Source organism: Tinamus guttatus, unplaced genomic scaffold (assembly GCF_059628265.1).
Source record: "Tinamus guttatus ecotype Peru unplaced genomic scaffold, ASM5962826v1 Tinamus_guttatus_pri_ptg000327l, whole genome shotgun sequence".
NCBI lineage: Eukaryota > Metazoa > Chordata > Aves > Tinamiformes > Tinamidae > Tinamus > Tinamus guttatus.
The window spans coordinates 4,408,250-4,434,138 of NW_028288861.1; the positions used below are offsets into that span (position 1 = coordinate 4,408,250).

Sequence of the window (25,889 nt, forward strand, 5' to 3'; positions counted from 1 at the left end):
ATGTGCTAGTCATCAACATGCAATGTTACTATTAAGTAACACAGAAAAACTCCAACGCAGGCAATCCAGGGGGTGAACCTAAGGTCACACACAATTCTCAGGAGTATCAGATATCTCGCAAAATAGAGCCATAGCACAAACATCCACATATTGCCACTTTGGGCAGAAAACAGCTGTGCTCAGGGTACCTGCAGGAGCTTCTGCGTTTGCATCGCTGCCACCAGCAATCACCATCGGGAGCAGCCACTCCGTCCTGGGAACACTGGGACACCACCAGCAGCTTCCTTGCCTCCTGCCTGGGCCGGCTCTTTACGCCCACCAAGATGCAAGGGTGACAGAGGTGCGGGTTTTAAATGCCCCTTATAAACTAGGGTGCCTTCTCCTCACACAAGTTTAAATAGGAAAAACAAAGCAAAACAAAGCAAAAACACACATTTACTAAAAGCAACAAAAAGAAAGCCACCTATTTCAAGATATTGAAAAGCTGCAGCTGAGAAAAAAACCTCTGAAATAATAGGAAACAAATCTAAATAGGAAACAAATCTATTTTTCTTTTAATCGCTGCAACCAACAAGAAACTACTGGCACTACGCAACCCCTTTTAGCCAGCGGTCAGTCGATCGCAGACGGAAAGATCAAATCGCCGCAACTCTCCGGCTCGGATGGAGGAGCCCCTGGGCGCAGCCGGGCAGCACCAGCGGCTCCGGCCCCTCTCCGTCCCGCCCAGCCTCCACAACCCACGCGCTAGCTCAGCCTGGGGCTCCGCAACAAACAAGCGGCAGCTCCCAGCAGGCGCGCCGGTATCGCCGCCGCGGCGGCCCAGGGACAACGGCGCCCTTCCCTGGGGGGATTTTAAAATCCAAACTGAATTCAGACAGCGGGCGGCGCTACGGAGCTTCCCGTTCGCCCTCGCTACTCACCGCTTGCCGCTCGTCCTCGGCCCCCGAGTCCCCTCCGCCCCCGCCGGGCTGCAGCGCTGCGCTGCACGTGGGAGCGCAGCCCCCAGCACGCGCCGGCGGCCGTTAGAGCGGCCGTTAGAGCGACCGTTAGAGAGCTCGCGCGCGGGCTCAGAGCGGCCGTTGACCTGGGGCAGCACCCAGGGCACCTGCGCGGGAGAGGGCGTTTATTTATTTATAAGCTAAGGCAGAGGCAAGGCTTAAGCTTGACTAGCATGCTGTAGCATGGTACTATAAAAATATGCAGCTGTAAAAGCGTCTCACTTATGTTGAAAAACTGTTTACGAAGAATAATGGATGGCATTTGTTGTTGTTTTGGTGGTGGTGTGTGTGCATGCATCACGAGGCCAAAAGTAAATATGCATGGAGAACGTACTGCAGAATCTTCTCCCTTCTGCTGAAAGGGCTCCTTGGTATAACCAAGATAGTGCAGACGCAAATGCTTCTGATGTAGCAAATGAAACATCTAGTTTAAGGTGTCCAGTGCCTTTTTGAAGGTAAATATTCTGCTTTAAGGGACTATATATCTTATGATAGATTTATTTACAATAAAATGAGCAAATTCACAAACTATGTAAAAGTCACTTAAAAAAAATCACTTTTCAAAGGATTAACTCCATTTGGACTTCAAAGAGATCAGCTGCTATCAAAACTCAGTTTAAATAAAGACATTTAAGCCACACGGCAGCTATCTCCCTATCTTCAGTTAGGGTAAATTCACTATTAACTTGACAGCTACAGTCTCCTAGTTTTACGAATTTACATAAAGACTTACAGCACCAGTCCTTTAGAGAGGGATTAATCCTGTAGAAAACCCATTTATTTGAGCCAATTTTAAAAGGAGGGAAAACTGTTCACAGCACACATTGATCAACACAACACTGCAGATACTCTCCACGCCATTGAAGACAGTTCCATGCAGCTGAACAGTTAAAACTTCTTAGTATCTCAGCTGGATATTTTAAAGATGTTAACGTTATCGTTAGTGAGGAATCCCATGTCAATAGCTTAGATCCCTGCTGGGGAACATGAAACAGAACCATTTGCCATTAGTAAAGAGCGCCTCGCTGGTCCTTCCTCCAGCTGGAGCACATGCTGCAGACCTGCTGCTCACGCAGCGGTAGCTGCCGCAGCCCCTGCAATCCAAGCAAGCGCAGCAGGCAGCCTGCTGCACTGCTCGTGCCCCAAGAACAGTAGCAATCATACATACATACTTAGCTTTACATTCAGGTTTCAAATACAAGTCCCTTAGGCAACAGGAGGAAATCAGTCCTTCCATGTTTTAAACAGTCTAAAGAAGATCCATTTTTTTTACCACTAGTTTACAGCTCTTCTAAAGAAGCAGAGGATATACACCACACTAAAGTAAACTGAGATTGTTGTCAAAGCTCAGTAATTGAAGCCTAGCTAAAGCATTTGATCCACTGTGTATGAGGGCACTAAATAACCATGAGATTTCAATTAAGGAAAATAAGCAAGTATTTTTGTTTTTTCCATTTCAATTTTAATACAATTCCAAAAAAAGGTAAATGTTATGCATGGCAATGTTTATTAAACAATCACATTTCATTTAAGCATTAAAATGTAGCAGTCTGGAAAAGCTGCCAGAAACAAAGTTTGGCTTCAGAAAAGGCAGTTATGAAATTACTTCCAATAAAATTCAAATACACTCTCTTGCCTGTTGATTAGTTGAAGGCTTTAGACGGGAAAGAATGAAAGTGCAAGTCAGCTGAATGTTACTTTTAAAAGAAGAAGTAAAGTCTTAGTGTCCTACAAGTAATTAGTGAAAGGCCTCACCTTGATCTTCATGGTAAGGGAAAAATTTTCTAATTTCTATACAATCAAAATTTCCTGTACCACATTTAAGATGATGTAATATCATTACTAAAACAAAATTCATTTCAGAATATAACTGCAGTATTCAGTCTACCCTGGGCATGAACTCTCCCTCTCTCCCTGCTTTTTTAAAAAAGTCCAATTTGCTTGACATGAGATGACATGAGATACATTCTCACTGCTAAACTGGAAACTCACGTGGAACAATATAGTTTGAACCACTTACAGGAACATGTTCCAGATTATGGTAACTTACTCATAAAGACTAATTTTGCATGAAAACCTAAGACTCATTGCAGTATTCTGTTTCTGCTGATATGCTCTCAGGAAGAGTGGCTCATCACAAGTAGTTGCTAAACAGTAACCTATAGCTTTGTCTTTTCCAAAAACGCCGCAATTCTTACACATCTTTAATGCAGAAGAAATTCTCATAAATAAATGGATAAAGGTTGATAGAGCACATTTAACACACAGACAATTTTTAAGCATATAAAAATGAATATTTCTAGATTCAAAACAATGAGCCAATAACAGTTCAAAATGAGGGCAACCTTTTTGGGTCCTAACTCACTTGACAATTGCCTCATATACACAGATATCTGAAAATCACTGTGATTACCTTTCTAAAAAGGCTCTATAAATACATCAGCAATTTTCAAGTTGTTCTTGTAAAGAAGAGGTTTTAAAATATTGTGGAAACATGTTCTTATATGTGGGTATTGCTGCTTTAAACTAAACAGTTTTTTGACATCCAGACATCCATTACAATTTTCCAAAAGCAAAGCAGCTTGTAAGTATAATAAACAAATGACCATTTTGCTATGATTAATTTAGACCTCATTTGGTAACTTGTAGAATGACACTTTTAAACTGTGCAATACAAAATAATGTAGCCAACAGTAACATACAGGTACACCATTTAATATTTATTATATGCATTTTATATACATTATTTTTCAACAGCTGTACTTTTGCTATGTGGTACAATCTTAAAAATTTGCTGATTCATAGTTTGTAAAACAGAAACCTTACAAAACTCATCAAAACTCGCAAACTGATCAGAAAAGTTTTGTGGAAGACTAGAAAAAATACTTTATTGTATTAATCATGCATTACACAAACAAAATCTTTAGTTACACCATAAACTGAAGCACATCTGAAAATAAAATAAAAGCAGGGAATAACTATTCCAAACACAGCAGATTTATGAATCTTGAATCAACTACTTTTGTATTCTATTTGAAACGCAAATAAAAATATTTTTCACTCCAAAAGTTCTGAAACAAGATTGTTTTTTGGAATCAAATCCACTCCAGTACTTAACCAGAGGAAAAACAGAAATTCTTGGTTTGCAACTTTAGAATTATGAAATGTCCCGTTTTTGTCTATTTTAGACTGTTCAAAGAGTGCCATAATAGATATACAGGGCCCTTTAACACACTACATAAAAGGATATAAAGACCAACAAAAAGTGAAATAAATAACAATAGGCCATTAGCAAGATGGGTAATCCTTGATAAATAAACTCGTAAATACAGTAAGATGTACAAAATATCACATAGTGATAGGATGCCAAGATTATTTTTTTTTATTTTTAAGAGTTCATCGGGGGTGTTAACCCCTCTGTGTTTCATTTGAACACGCTTTACAGTCCTTTATTTATGAAGACAGTTATGCGATGATGACGAACTAGCATCCTTATGCAAGGACTTAGCTGAGCTGTATTAGGCAAAAGAAGGGAAGAGTGTGGTTACACGGCAGCGGGTCAGTGAGATCTCTGTGTTTTAGGGTTCTATAATGCAGAAAAACATTATCAATACAATCTTGAGCACTGTTGTGACAGGCTAAATATATAAAAAGACTTATAAAAACTAGAATTTTATCCAAACGTTTTGTGCAACTAATGCTAAAATATTTTAAGTTAAATTTCCTTTTCTTTAAAGCAAAATAAAAGTTTAAAAGGGGAATCTGTGGCATTCAACTGATAAACAGAAGATTACTAAGAGATGAAAAGAAAGCTACTCTTGGAGCTCACTTCCCCCCACAAGAGCACCACATTCCTAACCCTAAGGCAGCACACAGAGTCCAAAATAAAAGTCTTTTGTAAAATCAGACTCCACGTTTGCTTAAAGACACCTAAAGAACAGACATACGCTCAGTTCATATCCAGTCAAGGCTACAAATACTGTTTTTCTATTTTTGTTTTTTTTTCTGTTTTTAATTTGCCCCACCCCCCCAAATACAGTAATTACAGTTAAATGAATGAGCCTGACGTTATTCAAGACGTGGTGACTTTTCACCAACTTAAACCTGCCCCACATAAGAGCCTTCACCCAGGCAGATCAGATGTAGTGTCTTATTGGTAACCTTATCATTGATGGCAGTGACGCATTCCCTCTTTTTTGTCCAAACAGACCTGCTATTATGCTGCAGGCTGGTTCTGCTATGTCACACAAACACTTTGGCAAGGGCATCAGCTCCTGCACTGGCAATATATGCTTTTGATGGATGAAATGCTACATCGTAAATGGATTCATCCAGCTTTTTCCTATGAGCTGTTATTTCTTGCACACATGTCTTGCTGTCCAAATTCCATAATCTAATGGAACAATCATGGCCTGTGTAGAGAGAGGGGGGGGAAAAAAAAGGCAAAATTTTTATTTTTTAAAGACACATTAATGCACTATTAAAACAAAATCTATACAGCACACAGAAGAAGGAAGGGGGGGCGGGGAAGCGAAAAACACAAAACTCTTACTTCCAGACATTAAATAGATTCCATTAGGATCTACAGCTAGACTTGTGACAGCATCCAAGTGCGCAACCATAGAATGGATCATTTTACCTAAAAGCAAAATAAATAGTGAATTTCCTGGGAAGAACAATTTAAAAATAATACTCACATTAAATGTTCAGTGCAATATAGAATAACACAGTTACTTAGATTCCAAGGATATTCTAATGCTGCAACTCTATTATAATTTAATAAGTTTCAGCTGTGGGTTCCTGTATAAACAAATAAATGACATAACTTCCAAAAAGGCCTTCACATTATAAACACTCTTAATCCAAGCAGCCTGTCAACTGTAGCAAGAACACCAGAATCGATCCTAAAATGACTGGGCAACGACCCGAATTCTTCGTCCATTAAAGGTCCCGTGATCTGCCCACTAGACTGCAGTGTTGACAAGACTCACAAAAGCAGATTTACTGAGTCATACGAAAGGGCCAAATTAACTTAGCACTGGTGAGAGCAGTGATTAGTCAATGACCAGAGCAGAAATCAAAGCGGCGTAACTGTAAGTGACACCTGCCTAAAATATTCTCTAGCTTCTAATAATTTACAGTTTGATTCTTTCCTGAACAAGAAAGGCTATCTCTTCATTCAACACTCTTAATGCACTTCTTTTCAGTGATCTTCCCATTTTTTCCTGGAACCTATACTACTCCTTAGCATTTTATGACAATGAGCTCCAAAGCTTAGATGCACATTATTTGAAGAACCACCTCTTGCTGCTTTTGAGCCTGTCACTTGTTGGGGGTGTCACCTGAACCTCAGGCGTAATGCTGGAAAACACAACTAGTAACAAATGTTATAAAACTATGACCAACATCTTCTTGGTTGTATCTTTACTTAAGAGTCTTAAGCGTCTTCAGTCATTTCTCCTCTAGAAGCTACTGAGGATCTCTGATCCTTTTAAAAAAAGCTTGACCATTTTGTTGTGACTATTTTTTAAAACAAAGAGCATGTATGTAGAAACACCCAGAATTCATTCAAATGGCATTAACAGTGATTCTTCTGCTTATTCCTTTATTCCCTAACATTCACATTAATTTTCCTTTTGTGAATAAGTACTTAACAGACTTTTTCATCCTTTTCTTAAAGCTCCAAGGTCTTTTCTTAACTAGCAACAGTAGGCTCAGTGTTTATGAAGTTTCTTTTTCCCACCTATGCATTGATTACATGTATCTACTCTGAATTAAATTTAACTCTCAGTCTATTAAGATCTACAAATCTTCACAGTCAGCCTTCACCTTTACTAACCCAAGTGAAGGAACATAAGTAAACTGCCAACATAATATATCCTGCCCAGTGTGTTGAACATCATCCACTACTGATCAGTCCAGGACCCCAATCCACTACTGATCAATACAGAGTAATCATCGTTTATTACCAAAAAGACATTGGTAATAATTTTAAACACTTCAAAGCGGTCACAATCCAAATGCATGCACATTTATGGCAAGTTAGAAGTGATAAAATAGTACCTGGCCTTTTTACTAAACAAACAAAATGCCCAGAAGGTGAGTTGGTGTAGATGTTCTTACGAAGTACTTAAAGACTTTAACAAACTATGCCAGCATAGCATGCAGGAGGTGACTCATGAACATAGAAAGCTGATGTTCTTAATATTCCAGCTTTGGTCATGATAGGCTGTGCATTTTTCCCTATGCACTTTTTTCAGTTTCTCTTTTCCAGAACTGCTTCTGTTTTATAAATTTAATTAGCTACTCAAGTTTAACATGAGCTTCTATGTCTAAAATGAATTGAAAGCCATTCTTTGACCAAAACATGAAATGGTCTTTACTACTGACAGTCTGAAAACATAACTGATACATACTTAAGAGTTAAAAGAATGGGAATTGTGAAGGCTAGAAAAGAAAAGTCAGAAGTATTTTGTAAATTTGCACTTGTCAAATTTAAGAGGACCTTCTTGTCCCTCAATCATCTTTGCTTGTTTTGAGAGTGTACTTTCTGGCAGGAGTGATACCTATGTAAAACTACAGTGATAAATCAAAGTCTTGACCAACGGTAAGTTTTGAACAATGCATTCTCCCTGTGACCATTCAGATTTTCTTTAAATATATTTATTTTTTAACATATTTATTTTGAACATGAAAATCAGGTTCTTTAGCCTTACCTGTTTTATTGTCAAAAAATTTGATGTGTCTATCTTCATGAGCTGTAATAGTTACAGGAAGCGTGGGATGACTTACTACCCTGTTAATATGGTTATTTGATTGTACACCTGAAAGTAAACAAATACGGATTTTTATCTGTCTTAAAGGAAGGATAAAAAGCCAAAAGGAGATCTATTTATCAATACCCTTTACCTTATTTACATTTACTAAAGTTTCATTAAAAAGCACTTTAATTATATAAAATAAAGTTTGGATAAATGTACTCCACCTAAGATAGATATTTAAAATGTAAGGCTTCGCTTACCAGATTCTATCTGTGATGATAGCATTACAACAGACTGTGATGTTTCTAAATCATAAATGACTGTGCTGCCAGTGTTAAAAGATGTAACCATATGAGCAGGGTCACAACCTATAAAGTCAACCGATGTAGGTATTCCATGCTCTAAAAAGCAGGGAGAAAAAAAGCTTTAAGAATGACTAAAATACTTTTGAAATTCTTAACAGATTTAAATATTTTTATACTTCTACATTACTGAAGAAATTAGCTGCACCTTTTAGGGTAGAGCTGCAACACCAGGATTGTCCCTTTAAAGGATCTTTTACACTTAGTACTGTTAACTAGTTTTGAGACTCTGTCAGCTGCGTCATAACAGATTTTCAAAACAAACACTTAACTGCTTAAGTTAAAAAGTTAAAGCTTACCTTTCTCTCCATTGTAAGTGCAAATACAGGGCATTTTTTCTGGTGGATTCCATAATCTAATAGTGCCATCTGCTGAACAAGATAGTAAGTGATTCTTTATACCACTGTAAGCAAGACCCCACACTGCATCTGTGTGAGCAATTAATGTGCCAGCTAGAACGTTTGGCTCTGGAAAAAGAAGTTAAAAAGGAAAATCTTTTTAATGAACAAAACTTAAATTAGTATTTCTTAAGTATCACATAAAGCAGTTCTCATATATTACAATATTCATTATTTGCCTAACATTTTGCGCATCTGTGACCTAACCAGTTAATTGTAACCCCCTATTCTAAAATACCAGCAAGAAAAAAGAGTTAGCCCCCAAAACATTCAGTGTCAATGAGAATTCTGGAGCAAATGGAATGCAAATAAAAATTGGATCTAATTCACATACTTCTGCATTAACTTGCTTTATTTACATATATCTTTAATTCCCAAGCAGACTAGTCTACTACAATGCAACTTTTAAACAGGTCGACACTTAATTAATAATATTGCTCTATTATTCCCCAGAACTGTTTTAGAGAACGTAACAGTTCCACTGGCACAAACCTAGTTACAATAATGAACTAAGATGTCAACTTTTATCAGCTTGCTGACAACTCAAATTTGCAGACTGCTGCTCCCCCAGTCATTTGTTGAAATGACATTAAAAAGAAGAAAAAAGACCCTCACTCCCAAAATGGTAACTCCCCCAAACCAACCAAAACTAAGTTAGATCACGTATCATTTGCAAAGACACAGCCTGCCCCAGGGTGATTCCAAGAAGCATTTGCTTCCTCCCTCCAAATTTACCATCCTAAAGATGCCTGATCAGCCTTTCCTCTACAGCTGATTTCAAATCCCTAAAGCAGTCAGCTTCCCATGTTCCAGAGCTACTGAAACACTGAAGCCTGCCTACTGCTGTTTGTTCTCGGCATACTCTGCTGACACAAAGCTATGCCCAAAACCTCTCAAGCACCCTAAGTGAGAACATTTCTCTCGTGGAGCCAGGAAACACACCTTTTCTTTTAAAAGAATTATTTCAAGCGTTGAAGACACTTACCATAGGTATCATATGGGTCCACATTAGGGCTAGGCATATTCCACCACTGAATGGTGGCATCCACACCACCACTAAAACACTGTTCTCCATTAGAACTAATTGCCAATGACAATACAGGTCCACTACGGAGAGACAGAGAGAAAAATAGTTTAGTGATGGTTCCTACAGTACAGCAGTAAAAAGCTGACTATCTACTTTGAAAATAAACCAATAAAGCAAGTCAGTACTGTTTCTCTGAAAACAATTTCATCTTCCAGAAATAGTATGAAAAAATTTAAATCCATTTTACAATTTGATTAAACAGCAAAGAAACTTGTAAATATAATTGCTTTAAAATCTTTATGAAGACTAAGTCATACACAAACCTGTACTAAAGAATTCCTAACACATCTAACAAACTATCCAAATTCGAGCAATTCAGAGTGAAAAAACTAATTCTCAGAGACAGCAGCAGCTACATCTGCAAGAGCTGAGTATTTACAAATCAGTTATGCCAATCCAATAGCTAGCTATGCTGAAACGAGGGGCTCCAACCACTCCAAGCCATTTGTTTTCTCACTCTCTTTTAGGTATCCAGGAGCTCAAGAGCTACTGCAAAGCAAAGCATCTACTCCCTTGGACACCCAGCTGCTACAGCCAGGCTTCCCTGTACTGTAAAGCCATGTCCCAGAAAACAGATGGCCAGCTAATCTGATCAACGGGCCATGCTCAGAGTTTAATATAAGGGAGCTGACTGTTGACTTCAAACTCAAATGAATGAAACAGAAATATGTATTTAAAGCTGGTGAAGAGGGAGACGATTGGTTAAACCATCCACCACTCTGCCTTCAGCCAGTGCGTGGAAATTTCCCCTGTGACGATTGCATCTGTATTTTCTTTTCTCAGCCTGCTACATAAAAATATCTATTAAATATCACCATTTTTATTTCCTTAAATAAACTATTTAAGGCTGCTTTATAGATTGCACATAAAACCACAGTCTTCGAGACATGGGTTTTACTCAGTTATTCCATTATGATCTTCTGCAAACTCTACTTCCCACGTTTCCCATTTCCTACTCTTGTTCTATCATGGACTGTGCATTTCATTACAGGGGCTCAGTAACTACTTGCTTTTTATAAAGTGTCACAGAATTGGTCTATATGATTGAGAAAATATAACAGATTTCCGCCTTTTAAGCAGAAGTGCTGTATGAAACCATGAGATAGAGCAATTCATTTATCAAGCATTAATTCCATCAAACACTTACATGTGGGCCCTAAATGTGTAGATAGGTTCTACATCTAATGAGGCACTCCTGAAAAAGAAAGAGGAAAAGATATTTCAGGTTGAGGGGAGGGTGGGAAGACAATACAAAAAAGCCTACTGAAAGCCTCTAAAACTTAACAGCTTAACCAATTGCAGAAGCATTCAAAGCACTGTTGGTACACCTGTGCACTCACTTTTTGGCAGGAACCGTTTTCTGCAAGTTCCAAAGTTTTAGAGTATGGTCCTCAGAGGCTGTAACCAGCACAGGCTCTATAGGATGAAAAGCTAATGCCCGCACTCCATCAAAATGACTGCGTAGCGTGTACTTAGGGTTCCACGTCTTTCGGAAGGCATCTTTATTAGCTGGCAGCTTTGAAAAGAAAAGAAAAAAAGAGTATTTTTATCTTGGTTTTAAAAATATTTATAAACTATATAAATATTATAAATACCTAAAATATAAAAATATACTTAAACGTAGTATGAGAAGAAAATACACTTTAATATAGCTAGTACACATTGAAACTTGAAAGCTGCAGCTGCCTATGTGTAACTCTGTAAGGCAAGGCATGCTGCAAGTTATTTTTTTTCCTCTCTATTGTTACAGTTTCTTTTGCTCCAAAGGGAAAGGGAGTTCAATAATGGGTTTACAAACAAGAAACCTCAATGTTCAAACAATAACTAAAATAAAAGGTTTAATCCTGTTGTGCAAGGACACTTTCATTCTTTTCTCTGAAGATGCAAGTTTCATTTCTTATAATGTTCGCTGCACCCATGTAAGATTACAACTACCAAAAGCCCATTTATCACCTAAACATAACAAAAATAAGCTTCAGGTTATCACTATCAGATGAAGAGGAAACCTTCCATATCTAGCTAAGAACCTGATACTGGGTAACTGCCATAACTTAAGACCATTTTTTTTTTTTCATTCAATATTACAGCATATGTTATGATCCGAAATATACATGTGTTCTGTACTTAGGCCAGATCCCTCTCCTGGGCTGAATTACCTTTACTCGTTCAAACCAAACTGAACTCTATCCAAACATACATAAAAGGTCAAACAATAAAATTCCCTGTTCAAAATTACAAATGTGTGGAGAGTTTCTACTTCTGTATTTAAGGTGGGTTTTGGTTGTTTTTTTGTTTGTTTGTGTGTTTTTTTTTTTTTTTAAGTTTTGTAAGTGCAAACTATGCCAAATCGAGATCAAGCAATAGAAGTTGTTATACCAGATCTATAACCTAGGTAATTTCTTTCTTTTAAATATCAAGCAATAGATTTCATGACAGTTTGTTGCCAGGCTTTGCTCTTCAGAGTATATTTAAAATTACACTACATATCACATTTAAGCTTCATAGGAAGGAAACTCATTTTTAGTTTTAGAGAATGCAGTAGAATTCTAGAAATATGCATTAAAACTTAAACATGCTGCCTTAGATGGAGTCTGTAATTCACCTCCCTAAGTTTAAAATGAATGAAGATAGAAAAATAGTTCTCTTTTTTTTTTTTCTCTCCCTATTTAACACTTTCTCGATACTTTTAGAATGCATTCAGCCATCAGCTAACTCATGTTACCTCATAATTATGTGGTGATCTGTGGTTTGGGTAATTGTAAGCCAAATATCTGAAAAAGCAAAGGCTAGTTATAGCACATACCGTCATGTCCCAGATTAGAGAGGAACAATCATTCTTTGGATGTGATGAGCATCCACATCAGACTTCAGTTACAGCCATGAAGGACAATCATTCAAAAAAGCTCAAGAATTTTCTTATTTTCAATAAAATAAAAAAGCTCATTGATTTAATTTTTAGTACACCTGTTGCAATGATAATTGAGACTTAGCAGTTCAGAGAAATCTGGTAAAATGTAAGGCAGAATTCGGATTTTCACAGCTATTGTCAAAAGCCTCGAGATCTTTGTTCCTGCCATCTCCACTTCAATTTCTAAAACTGTTATTATTTGTGTCTTAAAGACACATTGTCCTGATGTCTCATTTGAAGCTTTTTGATGAAGTAAAGGTTTTGAGGAGTTGAGTACCGAAGTGCTTACAAAAACATGTTACGTATCTTAACTATGACTTTACAGTTTTGAGGATTTTAAAATAGACTTGCAAATTGTGTTTCTTTTAGAAAACACCACAATGTATAACTTCCTAGAAATATAGTTACACATTGCAGTATAGTTTACTTTGGTTTAATGCATACAATCCATCTTTCTGATGCAGCTTTCTAATTCCTACTGCAGTCAACAAAGCCACTGCGGTATCTTCTCAGAAGCTATAAGGAATCCAACTCCCTCCCTAGCCTCCCCACTGCTGTTTCCCCCACCCACCCCCAAAAAAGTGACAGTGAAAGGTCACTAGCTCCTTTCCTCTTTTTTTCCTAGATTTCTATAGGCATTACTAAATAGGATTAGGAGACATCAGTGAAAATACTGATCCCAGTCCCTTTTATCATCAAACAGCCAAATATTAGATATACTTGTAACAGAGGGTCTACAAAACAAAGTAATAAAACACCCACAACCTAAAGCTTTCCTTGGGCCAAGATACAAAAACACTTCAAAATCTCCTCCCTTTCCGAACCCACACAGGTGAGATCAAAGCTTACAGCAAAATAAAAAACACACCTAAACCTTACCATAATATAGCACAAGAAAATGCAGAGGAGATGAGGAGCTGCCAGTACACCTGCAACACCTGCATCAGGAGGAGCCTGTCAGATGCAAACGCTCAGGTAGCACTATGGATCGGACAGCACTCCCCACCACTTACAAGCACTTACAGTGTGGTACTTAACACTTGCCTCATCTAACCTGAAAAATAAACACCCTTTCCTCTTCTCCCTTTTGTCTGTCCGCATGGGAATCCAGGGAGGGAGCCCACCTATTCATGGTGCCTCACGAACCACCAGGGAAGCAGGCTGAAGGAGTTGTGCTTGAAGGCAAAGCGAAAGCAGAGCCGCATGGAAGGGCCTTCCCTAAGCTCAGTCTCTCTCCTCTCCCAACTAAACCAACCTCTCCCAGCGAACACACGAAACGAGAAAGCAGTAATTAGTAACCATAATTTAATGCCTTTCAATGCAACCTAATCAATTATCAGTATTGTGACTTTGAAGAGTTTGAGATTTTTAAATGCTCTCCAAGACAAGCATCTTAGATGAGGCCTTTCATTTTCAGAGCTGCACTAAGTTTTATTGCAGAAACCCACAGAAAGCAGCTATGCAATCCTAGAATAAAACATGCAAGTTCAAGTACTTGATGTATTAGTGTTATTTCCTCAGGGTGCCAAGAGCTACATGCACTGAGATAAAGACATAGATATTGAAAGAGACACGACTCCAGATGGCTGTACTGAATAGAATACAGGATCCTCTATTAAACGGCTGCGATTGTGTAAGACTCGTACATTAAATTATTCCCGTGCACTAGGACTATAGCGTTCAATTAGAATTTAAATTCTGTTTAAGCTGTAATATCCTTTCTTGTGTACACATTCTCCTCCCTCTTTAGAATCTAACACTCAGCAAGAAGCGATACATAAAGAGCAATGGAACCCCCCCCCCCCTTTTTTTTTTTTTTGTTTCCAACCTAAAATATTTGAAGGACATGAAACTACTGCAAACAAACCTTAAACAGAAAGAATTTTAAATGGCTTGTTAGAGGAGATGATTTACATCAGCTACTTATCTGCCAACTTGCTGGAAACGGTGGTGGCTTCAGCTAAGCTTGTAGTAGCATGAAACTAAAAGGCTCTACCAGTACTGTCCTACAGGTAGGAACAGAGTCAGGGCCTAATTACACTCCACATATATAGCCAGGTGGATATAACTTAAGCAGTTGTGCATGCTGAAGCCATCTGAAAGCCATCTGAGCTATGAATTTCAGTCTCTTCAGCTCCACAGTAGGATGAACATCGACCTCTTTTTAAATAAAGAGCTACCAATAAACTACTACTGTCAGATGAAACAGCAGAATGATCCAGGCAAAGATGGCAAGTGTCATACACATTACTCCTATCCCCCATTTCCTGTATCAGCCAGATACTAATGCAGTAGACAACCTCTCTCTATCCTTGCCCAAGCTGTAATTAAGAGCCTTTAAAGGAGGGTCTTAAGAGATTATGAAAATCCAACTACACTCAAGCAACCAAATCATTCCCATCTACAGGGTCACTTGACCCCTTCAAAGCATTCTGACAAATTTGTGAGACAAATTTCTTATTAGCTCAAGCAGTATTTCATACCTGCATACCGATCACTTCATTCTCTAAGTTTCCCAGGAGTACAGGCGACTTTTCTGTCTGGGTGAAATCAGACGCTCTGTGCTACATAGCTCTCGGCAGATACAAACTGTCAGCTCTGACACAAATATCACCAGCTCTCTCATATACGGTTTGATCAGCTGGTGTCAATGAAATAACTGGTTATAATGCTTCCCGAGTTTGCCTTTGCTCAGCTGTAAAAGCACATTTTCTTGGAATAAACAAAATGCTACAGACTTTTAGGCAGAAGTTGTACTTCACAGAAGAGAAAAATACATACTGCAAATCAGCAGTGATGTAGCTGACTGACATTTTCCTCAAAACCAGTCTTGCTTCTGGCAGTCTCTCCAAGGTCCAACTCTGGGACGGGACAGACATTGCTGCTGCAAAAGCCCCTGTGACCTAACCCCACATTCACAACTGCCTCACTGCTGAATGTTTCCCACTTCATTTCCTCCATGCATCTCACTCCCCTTTTGCTGGAAGTGATAACATCTAAAAAAAAAAAGTCAACTGAGAAGTTAGGAAACTTGACCTGGGATTTTAAATTGCTTAAAAAGTTAAACATTTTTCCTCACACAATCAGCACTAAGTTAAACTTTCCTGAATTAGCAGATGAAGACACAAATAGGAGCACTTAAAATTAACCAAAAAAAAATAATGCTATATGAGAAAGTTGATTCAATTTCATAATTTCCAGTGGAACTTATGAAAGGTTAAGAGCACTGGCTTGCCACTAACTCTGGATGTTTCCAATTTGAGCTGCACTAAAGCATTTCACCTCACTGAGGTTACTGAATAAACATTTCTGTAAGTTTCACTTGTTCATCAGTTATCAGTAAAACGTCACAAAGCACAGTGATAATTTCCTGCAACACTGCACAAGATTGTGATTTCCTGTGATAGATATGCAAGTTTGCCACATTTCATCTGTGATTACACAGGAGATTTAGCTGGACAGAAGGCAAAATCCTAAGTTACGACAGAAAATAAGAATGAAACTGAACTCTGTCATAAAATTCTGCTCTGATTTCTTAGAAGTATTATGTCATTTGAAATGAAACAGGCACACACTCTGATAATATGTGGACATGTAGCAGTGTTAACTTTACTCTTAATACCACTACATACCCACAAATTATAAAAATGTAGGGAAATAATTTTTTCATCTTGTAATACTCCAAAAGTATGCATAAAAGCACTTTAAAAAATCCATTATTTTATTCATTTTTATACAATCCAGTAACAGAAGCTACAGTTAATGTTTCAGTTTGTTATTTGGGGGAAAATAAATACGCAGTGTAATACTATACAATAAATGGGAAACATAAGTGTAAACACTTACTTCACCACAGCAATTAATACTTCAACCAGTTACAAATACTGAAGGACTTTTATGCTTAAACAAAATGTGTATAAGTCTGTGCACTTTGAGACCCTGGAATTATTTCTTTGCTTTGCAAGTTCCAAAGTATTAAGAAAAAATCACTAGTAATGGCTTCCAATACAAACACAGTGCATCCAACTTGAACAGTTAAGTTAAAAACAAAAAACACACACTGAAGTATCTTGCAAACAAAAAATCACAAGTTTTAAATATGCAACATGCAAGACTTACCTGAACACTTCCCTAACCAGCCACTGAACATTACTATCTAATGAAAAAAACTCATAAAAGCAGTACTGGTAGTCACTTAGTGAAAATTGTAAGAAGAATCTCTCAACACTCTGGATTAGAATAAAAATACACCCCCAAAAATTTATATCTGAAACACACTACAATATTGACAGTACTGATAACTGTCCTTAAACACAAAGTGGAAAGCAAAGAAATGATATCAACGTTTGTGCTGTATGGCATGTCCTGCAACACTCCATTCTGTTTCAGTGTAGTTCTCCTTCAAAATACCTCTGCTAAGAAATCAATATACATTTAAGTCACAACACAACCCCCCCAGGGAACAAATTTAAACAAAATTACTGAAGTAAAAAATGAAGTAAAAAAAAATGCTGTCTTAATTCTTATTACCCAAATTACTTAATGCATTCAGTAAGGTGCTCCCTCCTCCTCCCAAACAACAGCTTTTAGTATTAAATCTCTGTCCTCAAAGTCCCCATCAATGTTCAGGGTGGAGGGAAAGGGGATCAACTATCACAGATTCAACTGTATAAAGAATTTTAAAATAAAATTGCACTTACATCATAACTATAGTCTGCATCATTTGTAACTGTCAAGTCTGCAAGGTCTCCAAGGCCCAGAACACTTAACAAAACATCATCAGAACCCATAATAAATGACTTGCCTCCTCCAGACGGAAACGTTATTGGCTCAGCTACAAAGAACAAAACAGTTTCTTTAAGTCTCAGTATAATAACTCAAACTTTGATGAAAAACTGCATTATTCATCACTTAAAAACAAAGCAGAATTTAAAACTTTTATGCACTTCATATTGCCTCATGTAAGGAGAGCATGACTACACGCACACATGTGCGAACACACACACATAATAAATACACAAGTCTTACACTTTGTCACTTGATTTCAACATACTTTACACAGAACCAATTTTATACATGCAAAAGAAGAATCAAGTAACTTCACTGACATCACTCCATAGTGACACAGAAAGACCAAGTTGCAGATCTCAAAGCACCTCATTCACTACACCATGCTGCTTTCTATTTGCAAATAATTCTCTGCACTTTATACTAGTCAAATATCTTTGCACGAGAAAGTATTTCTCTCTCTCAGGCTAAAGGACCATTTAAAAAAAAAATCTCTATTACAGTTTTTGAGATCAAAAATACAAACAACAACAACAAAAAACCCCGCACTTTGTGAAACCTTTTTCTGTTTTTTTTTTTTTTTTTTTGATAATTTTGGATTCTAAATATTTAAAATACACTCAGTTGAAATTTTTCTTAGATAGCTGTATCTTCATAAAATTGAACGGTAACATTTTAATTAACTCTCATTTAGTGTGTAATGAAAAAAAAATGCCATGTAAGCATTCCTTCTAAATTCATACCTGAATAATGAAGTTTCAAGCATTCACCCAAAGTCTTTATACGCTTCAATAATCCTGTATACCTCTCCCTTCTATATCTACAAATAATAACAATTTAGCAGTGAAGTACCAGAATAAATGCTCAAGTATTTTAATGCTTTGGTGTATTGCTGAAGTCTCCTATTTATAAATATACTTTTTTATTCAGAAATTAGGACACTTGACAGCTGGAGTTAAATACTTTGCCTAAGCATTAACTTTGACTAGGCAGGAACATCTTAGAAATACTTAGAGAGACTTTATTAAGTCGTTTGACATTTTTTAATATTAAACTTGTTTTTCATTTAGATTTCACTGATTCAGAATACAGAGTATTTTAATGCCTTCTCCTGATTCTAATTCCCTTGGAGAAAACAAAAAATATGGAAAATAAAGCTTCCAGTTCCAAAAAAATATCTCTATCCTGTTTAGAAATGTTACATAAGGGTGGGGAAGAGAAGAAAAAAAAAAAAAAAAAAAAAGGAGGACTAAGAATTAACACATTCCTTTTTCAAAGGAGCATCTGAATCACACTATGCTTTATGCTACCTGAATGGTAACTTAATCGTGTTTGACAACAGCTGAAGGAAAAGCGACAAAGAACAAGTGTCAAGTAGAGGTGTCTGATCTTGTTGCTATGGCAGAGTTGTGCAGAGAACAACCAGTGGAGCTAGATCTACAGAAAAACTTCAACGCAGACAAAAGTGCATTTCTCAAGAATAAAATAAGCCCTAATGGTTGAAAATTACTGCACTACTGAAAACACAAACTTATTAGTACAGACAGCATTCCCAGGAAGAATAAAGAATACTCCTCCTGTAAGTCCCCCAAAAGGACACATAATCCTCTAACTTGTCACAATTACCTCTTTTTAAGTAAGTCATAGCCCACACAAAGGCCTAGAAACATCTGAATACCACATTACGTTCACAGCCCAAAGTAAGTTTATGATGCTCTTGTACAAATAAGCTTTTCATTTCTGTAAATATTTCACAAAGCCATTCATCATTATTTCAGAAATTTGTCATATTCATGGAAAACTCTTATTTTCCATATATTTTCCTCTTTTTTTCTTCTTTTTTTTTATTGAGGTTTCTGTCTTTACTAGATGACAGCTGAAATTCTAAGTATTGTTATTTCTAATAAAATTGTCTGAATTGAACATAAAGATAAGAGGGAGATATACATGTTTTAAGTAAAAGCAAAAGTTAAAATAACATCACAAACATTCTTTTGAAGAACCTAAATTGTGAAATACTCAAATAAGTAATAATTAGCCCCCCTTTTTTTTTTTTTTTTAAATCCCCCCCCTTTTTTTTTTCTAGCAGATACTTTCCCCCCTCTCTCTCCCCAATCCTTAGAAGAGCTCTAAATCTTTTATTTGGACTTTCCAAAAATGGCTCACTTCTAGTGTCTGGAGCAGGTCCCAGCATCACAGACACAACAAACCAACTACAAGCCAAGACTTCTCAAATACAGCAACAGAAATAAAGCTTCTGACCACTGAGAAAAAGGCAAAAAGCTGATTCTAAATTTGACGACATTTTCCATCCCATTTTTGATGTTGTCACTCCTATTTGATTTTTAAGATAGGCCCTCATGATTTGAATGAGCTCCTTAATCTGTCAGGCTAATACTTTTTGAGAGCAATGTGGTCAGTTTTTATCAAATACTAGATAAACTCTTCCGAAAATGTACTCCGTGCTAAAACTGCAGGATGCTTTATGCATGGTACTTTATGGTACCACATTAACGGATAGCTCATAAACTTATCAAATTTTATTTGCTTAAGAGTTGAAAATTCCATTATCTACAAATTCAAAATTAACATTATCTGAAATTTAGAAAAGTGTTTCTCAACATTAAAAACAATGCCAATAGCACAGTTAAAATTAATTTGCAAGTATATTGAAATGTAATTTACAGATTTTTGTTTCAGACACATGCCATATTCAATTAAACAAAAAAATAGTTTCAAGTTTTCAGAAATACTGATTGTAGAAAAGTAATGCAGTGAAAGATAGACAGAGTTGTACCTACTAAAAATACAGGCTCATAGCCTGGCACACTGCAAACCTTTATAAGAAAGCCAATTTACTTAGTGAATGCTCTTTTATCTTTAAAGAGAGTATCCAAGCATGTTTCTAACATAGTATACGCTATTATCCTCACAGCGTAACAGTTTTAAGTTTGCAACACGTAAAGAGACAAGTGATAGTATAAGTTAGCTTCTAGGTAAAACTAACTAAAAAGATATAGCAATTAAGTATCTGCTTGGCCAATCCTAACCAGCCTCTTCTACCCTGAAATTCTTGATGCTACGGATAATCAAGTTAAGGCAGTAGGATTAGCACAGACTGAAACAACTTTAATATCCAGTCAAATATCTACATCCACATTTGCCTCCACTGCTTATTAAGAGGAGACACTTTGTTCTTTTTCTCTAGAAAGGCAATTTACAGTATGACTGCATGTAGCAGTCAATATTGTATCATACATGGCTGAGCAATTCGCTACCACTGCTATTACCTGTCAAAAGGACATTGCCCAATACTCCATGGATCTTCAAGAAGAAAAAAGTAACAATAATAATTCCCTATGGCACATAGGTTGGAAGATCTTGTTGAAGGACTCTTCCCAAGGCAGCATGCAATACGGTGAAATGGAAACTCAAATTTCTTATTGCTTGAACTATAAAGTGGAATTATGGCATAGCAAGTTTCTCATCATATTTAATTAGGCATCTGAGTTCTTAAAGAATAAATAATAAGAAAATGAGAGATTATATTCCCAGCCAAGCAGGATGATAGCTTAATTCCCCATGAATCCCTCTGCGAAGGAAAGAAAAAAATAAGAGAGGGAGAGAAAAAAATGGAGTATAATAATACACCATTTGCTATGGATAAAATGAACAGTCGTTCCTTTTATCACACAATTACAACCCTGAGAAGCAGAAGAAATGCTTAAGAGCTGAGTATAAGCATAAGATATATGCAGAGCCATGAGAAAATTACAGCTTATGAACATCCTTGAGTATAGGTTACTGTGTCTTAGTAAGGAAGTTAGTTGCCCAAAATTATTTGCAGGAGAATTCAGCTTTTAAAACAACTAGATAAACAACTGAGCAAATCAGCATCTTCTATCATGAAGTATTTTGCTCTTATTTTATTACTACTACTACCAGAGCATGGACATAGAAGGAATTGAAAGACTGTTGTCTTTAAGCTTTACTTGCAGCTTTGCACCATATAGTATAGACAGACTTAAAAAAAAAATATTAAAATATTTAGGACAGATTTCTGACTAGGCAGAAAGATATATTCTAATATTTGAATTTTAAAAGTTATAAAGCAACAATAATTTTTATAGTGACACAGATATTCACATTTGCTTAATGAATAAAGCATAACAGACTAAACAGATAAGATGAAAACATATGAACACATTACATTGAGTGAAAATATAATCCAGAAAGTATAGCTTATTCGAGAATGGTACATATAGTTTGTTGAATTTGCATACAATATACTGCATTACATGAACAGACAATAAAAGCCATCTTCAAATTTGTCATGTCTCTTCATTATGTTTGTTTTGCAAGATATTTTTAATAAAATACATGACACTTGAATGGCCTGTTCTGTTAAGTCTCCAAGTGTCTGTGTTCCTCTGCAAACCATATGTTGTATTTGCCCTTGTAGCTTGCAAAAAGTTTAAGTCAGATGGAGGAGCTGTAGGGACAAGTGCTCTTAGCACTTTAACAAGGCTAAAAGGCATCCCAAAAACCCAGCACAAAGTTGCTATAAAGGTGGCTTATATTTTTACCAGAGTACATCACATCCATTGCAATACTGGAACATACAAGTAGGTCAGTTTCAGCGTGTGAAAATTCACCAGTAGGTTCTCAACTGAACCTTTGCGCTTTTATATTGATTAAGTTTTATACTGATACGTATTATATATTCTATATATCTACGTATTTATATTGATATGAATAATTTTTAATTGAATAAGGAAATAAAAACATACATGAAAAGAAAGGGCACAAAAGAGAAGGTGGGAAGACAATACATAAGATAAGAGTTTGGGAGCAGCAGACTAGGAAATTGCTTGGTTGGGGACAGGGGTGATTGCCAGCAGTCATGACTGTCAGTTGCTTCTTCCCCAGTCTTATTAGCATCTGTAACAGCAGAAATTCTTTCAACATCTGGGAGAGCCGATAGCATGCCAGGGCTTACAGCCCAAAGATCATCCTAAAATAGCTGAATATAAAATCAGCTAAACATTTCCAGTACACTTAAGCTAGAGAGTGGATAATTTCTATCACAGTATGTTAATCTCAGAGTTACTATAATTCCTTTAAAACAGAAAACTTCAATAAATCCTAGGAGACAAAAAGATGAGTAGAAGATTTGCAGTTACTAAGATAACCTTTTGCCAATAACTTACATGGCTTAGGATGCACCTGAAATGGGAACTAATACTTTGTAAAGAAACACATTAAAAGCATAAAAACACGATGCAAAATAGAATAAGCGAATTTTTTAAAAAAATTATATATATATATATGTATATGAGGCAGCAGAGACACATTGTTCTCAAATTAAAAGCTAATTTAAAACTGCTTGTTTAATGCAATCTGTGTATCAAATGTTAGGACTCACCTTTTATCCCCCCTCCCATCAAGTATTATCACACCCTATTAGTACAAAGTTATCCTAACACAGGGTTTGCAAACAGGGATTTAACCATCAATAATGTAAAAACACACAGCTGTTTAAAAATAATCGTGAGATTAAGGTCAGCAGGGGCAAGCCACAAGAACTCAGCCTATATTCTCACAAAACCATTTGGAAAAAAATGTAAATAATGAGGTGTCTTTTTGTAAACTGCATCTGCATGAAGCTTAAAAGGGGACAGTAAGTTACAATGGGTGCTTTCTCAAAGAAACCTCCTGAAATATAATAAGTAGCTGAATATTTTGTACCTTCCTCTGCTCTTGCACCTTCATGATCAGTCATTCTAGAAGAGGGTGACCTAGATTGATTAATGATTCCTGAAGGGATGTGGGGTAGCTCATCATCGCCCAGATCAGCTATCATGTCGTGAAGTTTTGTCCTGTTGACTCCTGTAAATTAATGTCAGCAGCAAAAATTCATTTGATTGCTACCGCTTGAGTTGGCAGAAGTCTAAAAATCCAGTTAACTAATTAAACAAGAATAATTACTGCTGGGACCTCGATAAACAAACAAATTTGCTTTTCTTTTTCTTTGTATATTAGTATAATATACAAAGAAATCAAAAAGAAATTAATTCATAAATTTGGAAATCAAAAGAAAATTAACTCATAAATCTGTAGACTACATGCAAACCATTTTAATTCAGCAAATCAAAGAAAAAATGCTTTGTGTTCTGTAGATCTATTTTATAATTTCCTGGAGGAGAAAAAAAACTCAGCATCTTACAGCCCTAGCTAGAAGTCAAGCCGAGCATTAATTATGTAACAAAACACACGGGTTAAACATTCGCAATATTAGACAGTCTTAACTATGCTAAACAGTTTTTAACACTGAAAAACAGAGTGCAAATAAAAAGCTTATAAATGAGGGGAATGTACAAATAATTCATAACAGGGGTGGAGGGGACAGAGGGTGCAACAAACAGTTAACTTTCCCTGGTTTTGAATGGTATTTAAATGGTATAAAATGTTTATTAAACCCAAGAGAAAGCATGTTTCCAGCACTGTATAAAAGTGCATACGCATGTTACACGTAAAATACAAGTATGCTGCTAGAAACAAGACATACTACATTATACATGCATTAAATTCATGATGCAGACATTAGAAATCACAAATAAGAATGGTCTATTTAAATTTTAATATATCTAACTTTACTAAATCGATTCTTCTCTCCAAAGAATGTCAAAAGTCAGGCTTCAACCAAGAAATGAAATTTCACTCATAATGATGGAATCTAGTTAAAGAAAATGATCTATAATGGTACATGACAATCAGATTTTAATCAATCTGTTGGTGTTTATATTGCAAAATACTTAAAAAGCACATATACAAAAAACAGTGTGCTTTTTTCATTTAAGACTTACTGTTATAAGGCCTATTGAAACATGTCTAATTTTAAAATATAGCTATTTGTACATATGATAGAATTTTTTAAACTCAGATGTGATATGTGCCACTATTATTAAAAAGAAAATGCAAACTCAAAGCAGCGCCTTTATTCTATAAAAGAGTAATAATTATAACAACAGAATTAAAACCAATTTATTATCCAAAGTAGAAATGTTCATTTATGCTGTTAAAAGGCAGCTATAAATTACATGATCAAAACAAGTATCTAGCAAGACAGCAAATTCTCTGGAGATAACAAAGAAACACCAAAACAAAAAGTACTTCTGAAAATAGAATCATAGCAAAAGCATACAGTGCCCACCCCATGAGGCATGATACATACCTCACTACTACTTGCGAAAAATTATCTTTTTGCCAAACTAAAACTCCCTTTTACATTTTTTTTTTGGTGTGTGTTTCTGGCATTACTTTTTTTTCCCTCTCCTTTCTTCCTATGAAACATTCAATATTTCCATTAAGCCTAAGAGAACTGCTACCTTGAAGTGGTCTGAGAACAAAAAATGGCTAAGTATTTCTCTTATGGAAGAGGAGAAATCTGCATGGTGAAATTTCATCTCACTCACGAATAAATGAGTCTAGAAATAAATGTTTTCGTACAGAAGCTTCAATGGAGTGAATGTAAACCTATTAAAATGGTTAAAATTTTTACTCTTCAAGGCAGAATATGCCCGGAAGTAACATTATTTTCCTCAAGAAAGTTATAGATGGACAAGGCAAGGATTAACAGAAAGAGACCTACTTGCGTGTTAGAGGAGGCTATGGAAGCTTGTACTTTCCTGCAACACACTGCATCTCCTTTAAATGCATAAAAATTATTTCCTTCTGGTTGGATTTAACATGGAAGCAGCCATGTGGGTGGATACAGAATCCCCATTTACACACGCTGCAATGCTCTGACAAGTGCTAAAGGAGAGAAACTGAGGACAACGTTCTTTCTCATAGAACTGAAATAACAGAAAGTCCTTTTATTTTTGAGGGCCCACAGTTACATTATATCTTACCTGTGCTGTTACACACTCACTCTGGCTTGCAGTATTTTCATACCCAAGAATCACAGAGGTAGTATTAGAGATCGAATTTTCAGAAACTGCCTACTGTGTGATGCTCTTCTGATCTTAACTTTGAGAAACAAAAGAAAAGCAAGAGGAGACTGGGCTGCTGCTCTGCACAAGGCAGAGAGCCAGGAGAACGGGATGGAGGCAGTCAGATGGATGACCTCCCCTTCCTTCCCAATTCAGGGCTGAGGTGCTAGGGTGTTACTGTGAGGAAGGATCCAGGATCCTGAAGTGACAGACCAAAACCTGAGAAGAGCCAGTTCTATTACATCACGTAATCAGTTTTCTCTACATCAGCAGATAGAAATAAAGTCGATCTAGTCTGAAGAGCACAATACTGGAAAGATGCCTCTACCCAAACAAGGGTTTTAAAATAGAGAAAGTTCCTTCTTTATTTTAAAGATATAACAGTTGGGGTTTGCAAGTGATATCTCATTTTAAAGGAGACATTATTAAAATAGCCCAGATCTCAACCGCACAGATCACAAAGCCTTTTTTTGTATCTTTTCTATTTGAGTTGACTTCCAGCCACTTAACGTGACTGCCAGCAGATGCACTCTTGAAGATTTTATAAATCAATCAGTGTATGACAAGATAGACGTTACCAGGGTACCCGCAGC

The 25,889-nt window shown here is 36.5% G+C and overlaps 1 protein-coding gene across 1 annotated transcript in view; it reads right to left on the reverse strand.

Annotated features, from left to right (window-relative positions):
* Positions 1–3,951: 3,951 nt before the first annotated feature.
* The window catches only part of STRN3 (striatin 3), a 57,189-nt gene continuing 35,251 nt past the window's right edge, over positions 3,952–25,889 (reverse strand). The window contains exons 9-18 of the mRNA XM_088529244.1: positions 23,051–23,191; positions 17,215–17,348; positions 10,947–11,122; positions 10,754–10,801; positions 9,505–9,626; positions 8,421–8,588; positions 8,020–8,160; positions 7,715–7,822; positions 5,551–5,637; positions 3,952–5,410 (exon numbers count right to left, since the gene is read on the reverse strand). Coding sequence (XP_088385370.1) covers positions 5,241–5,410; positions 5,551–5,637; positions 7,715–7,822; positions 8,020–8,160; positions 8,421–8,588; positions 9,505–9,626; positions 10,754–10,801; positions 10,947–11,122; positions 17,215–17,348; positions 23,051–23,191 — 1,295 coding nt within the window. The 3' untranslated portion in view covers positions 3,952–5,240. The remainder of the gene's footprint in view (positions 5,411–5,550; positions 5,638–7,714; positions 7,823–8,019; positions 8,161–8,420; positions 8,589–9,504; positions 9,627–10,753; positions 10,802–10,946; positions 11,123–17,214; positions 17,349–23,050; positions 23,192–25,889) is intronic.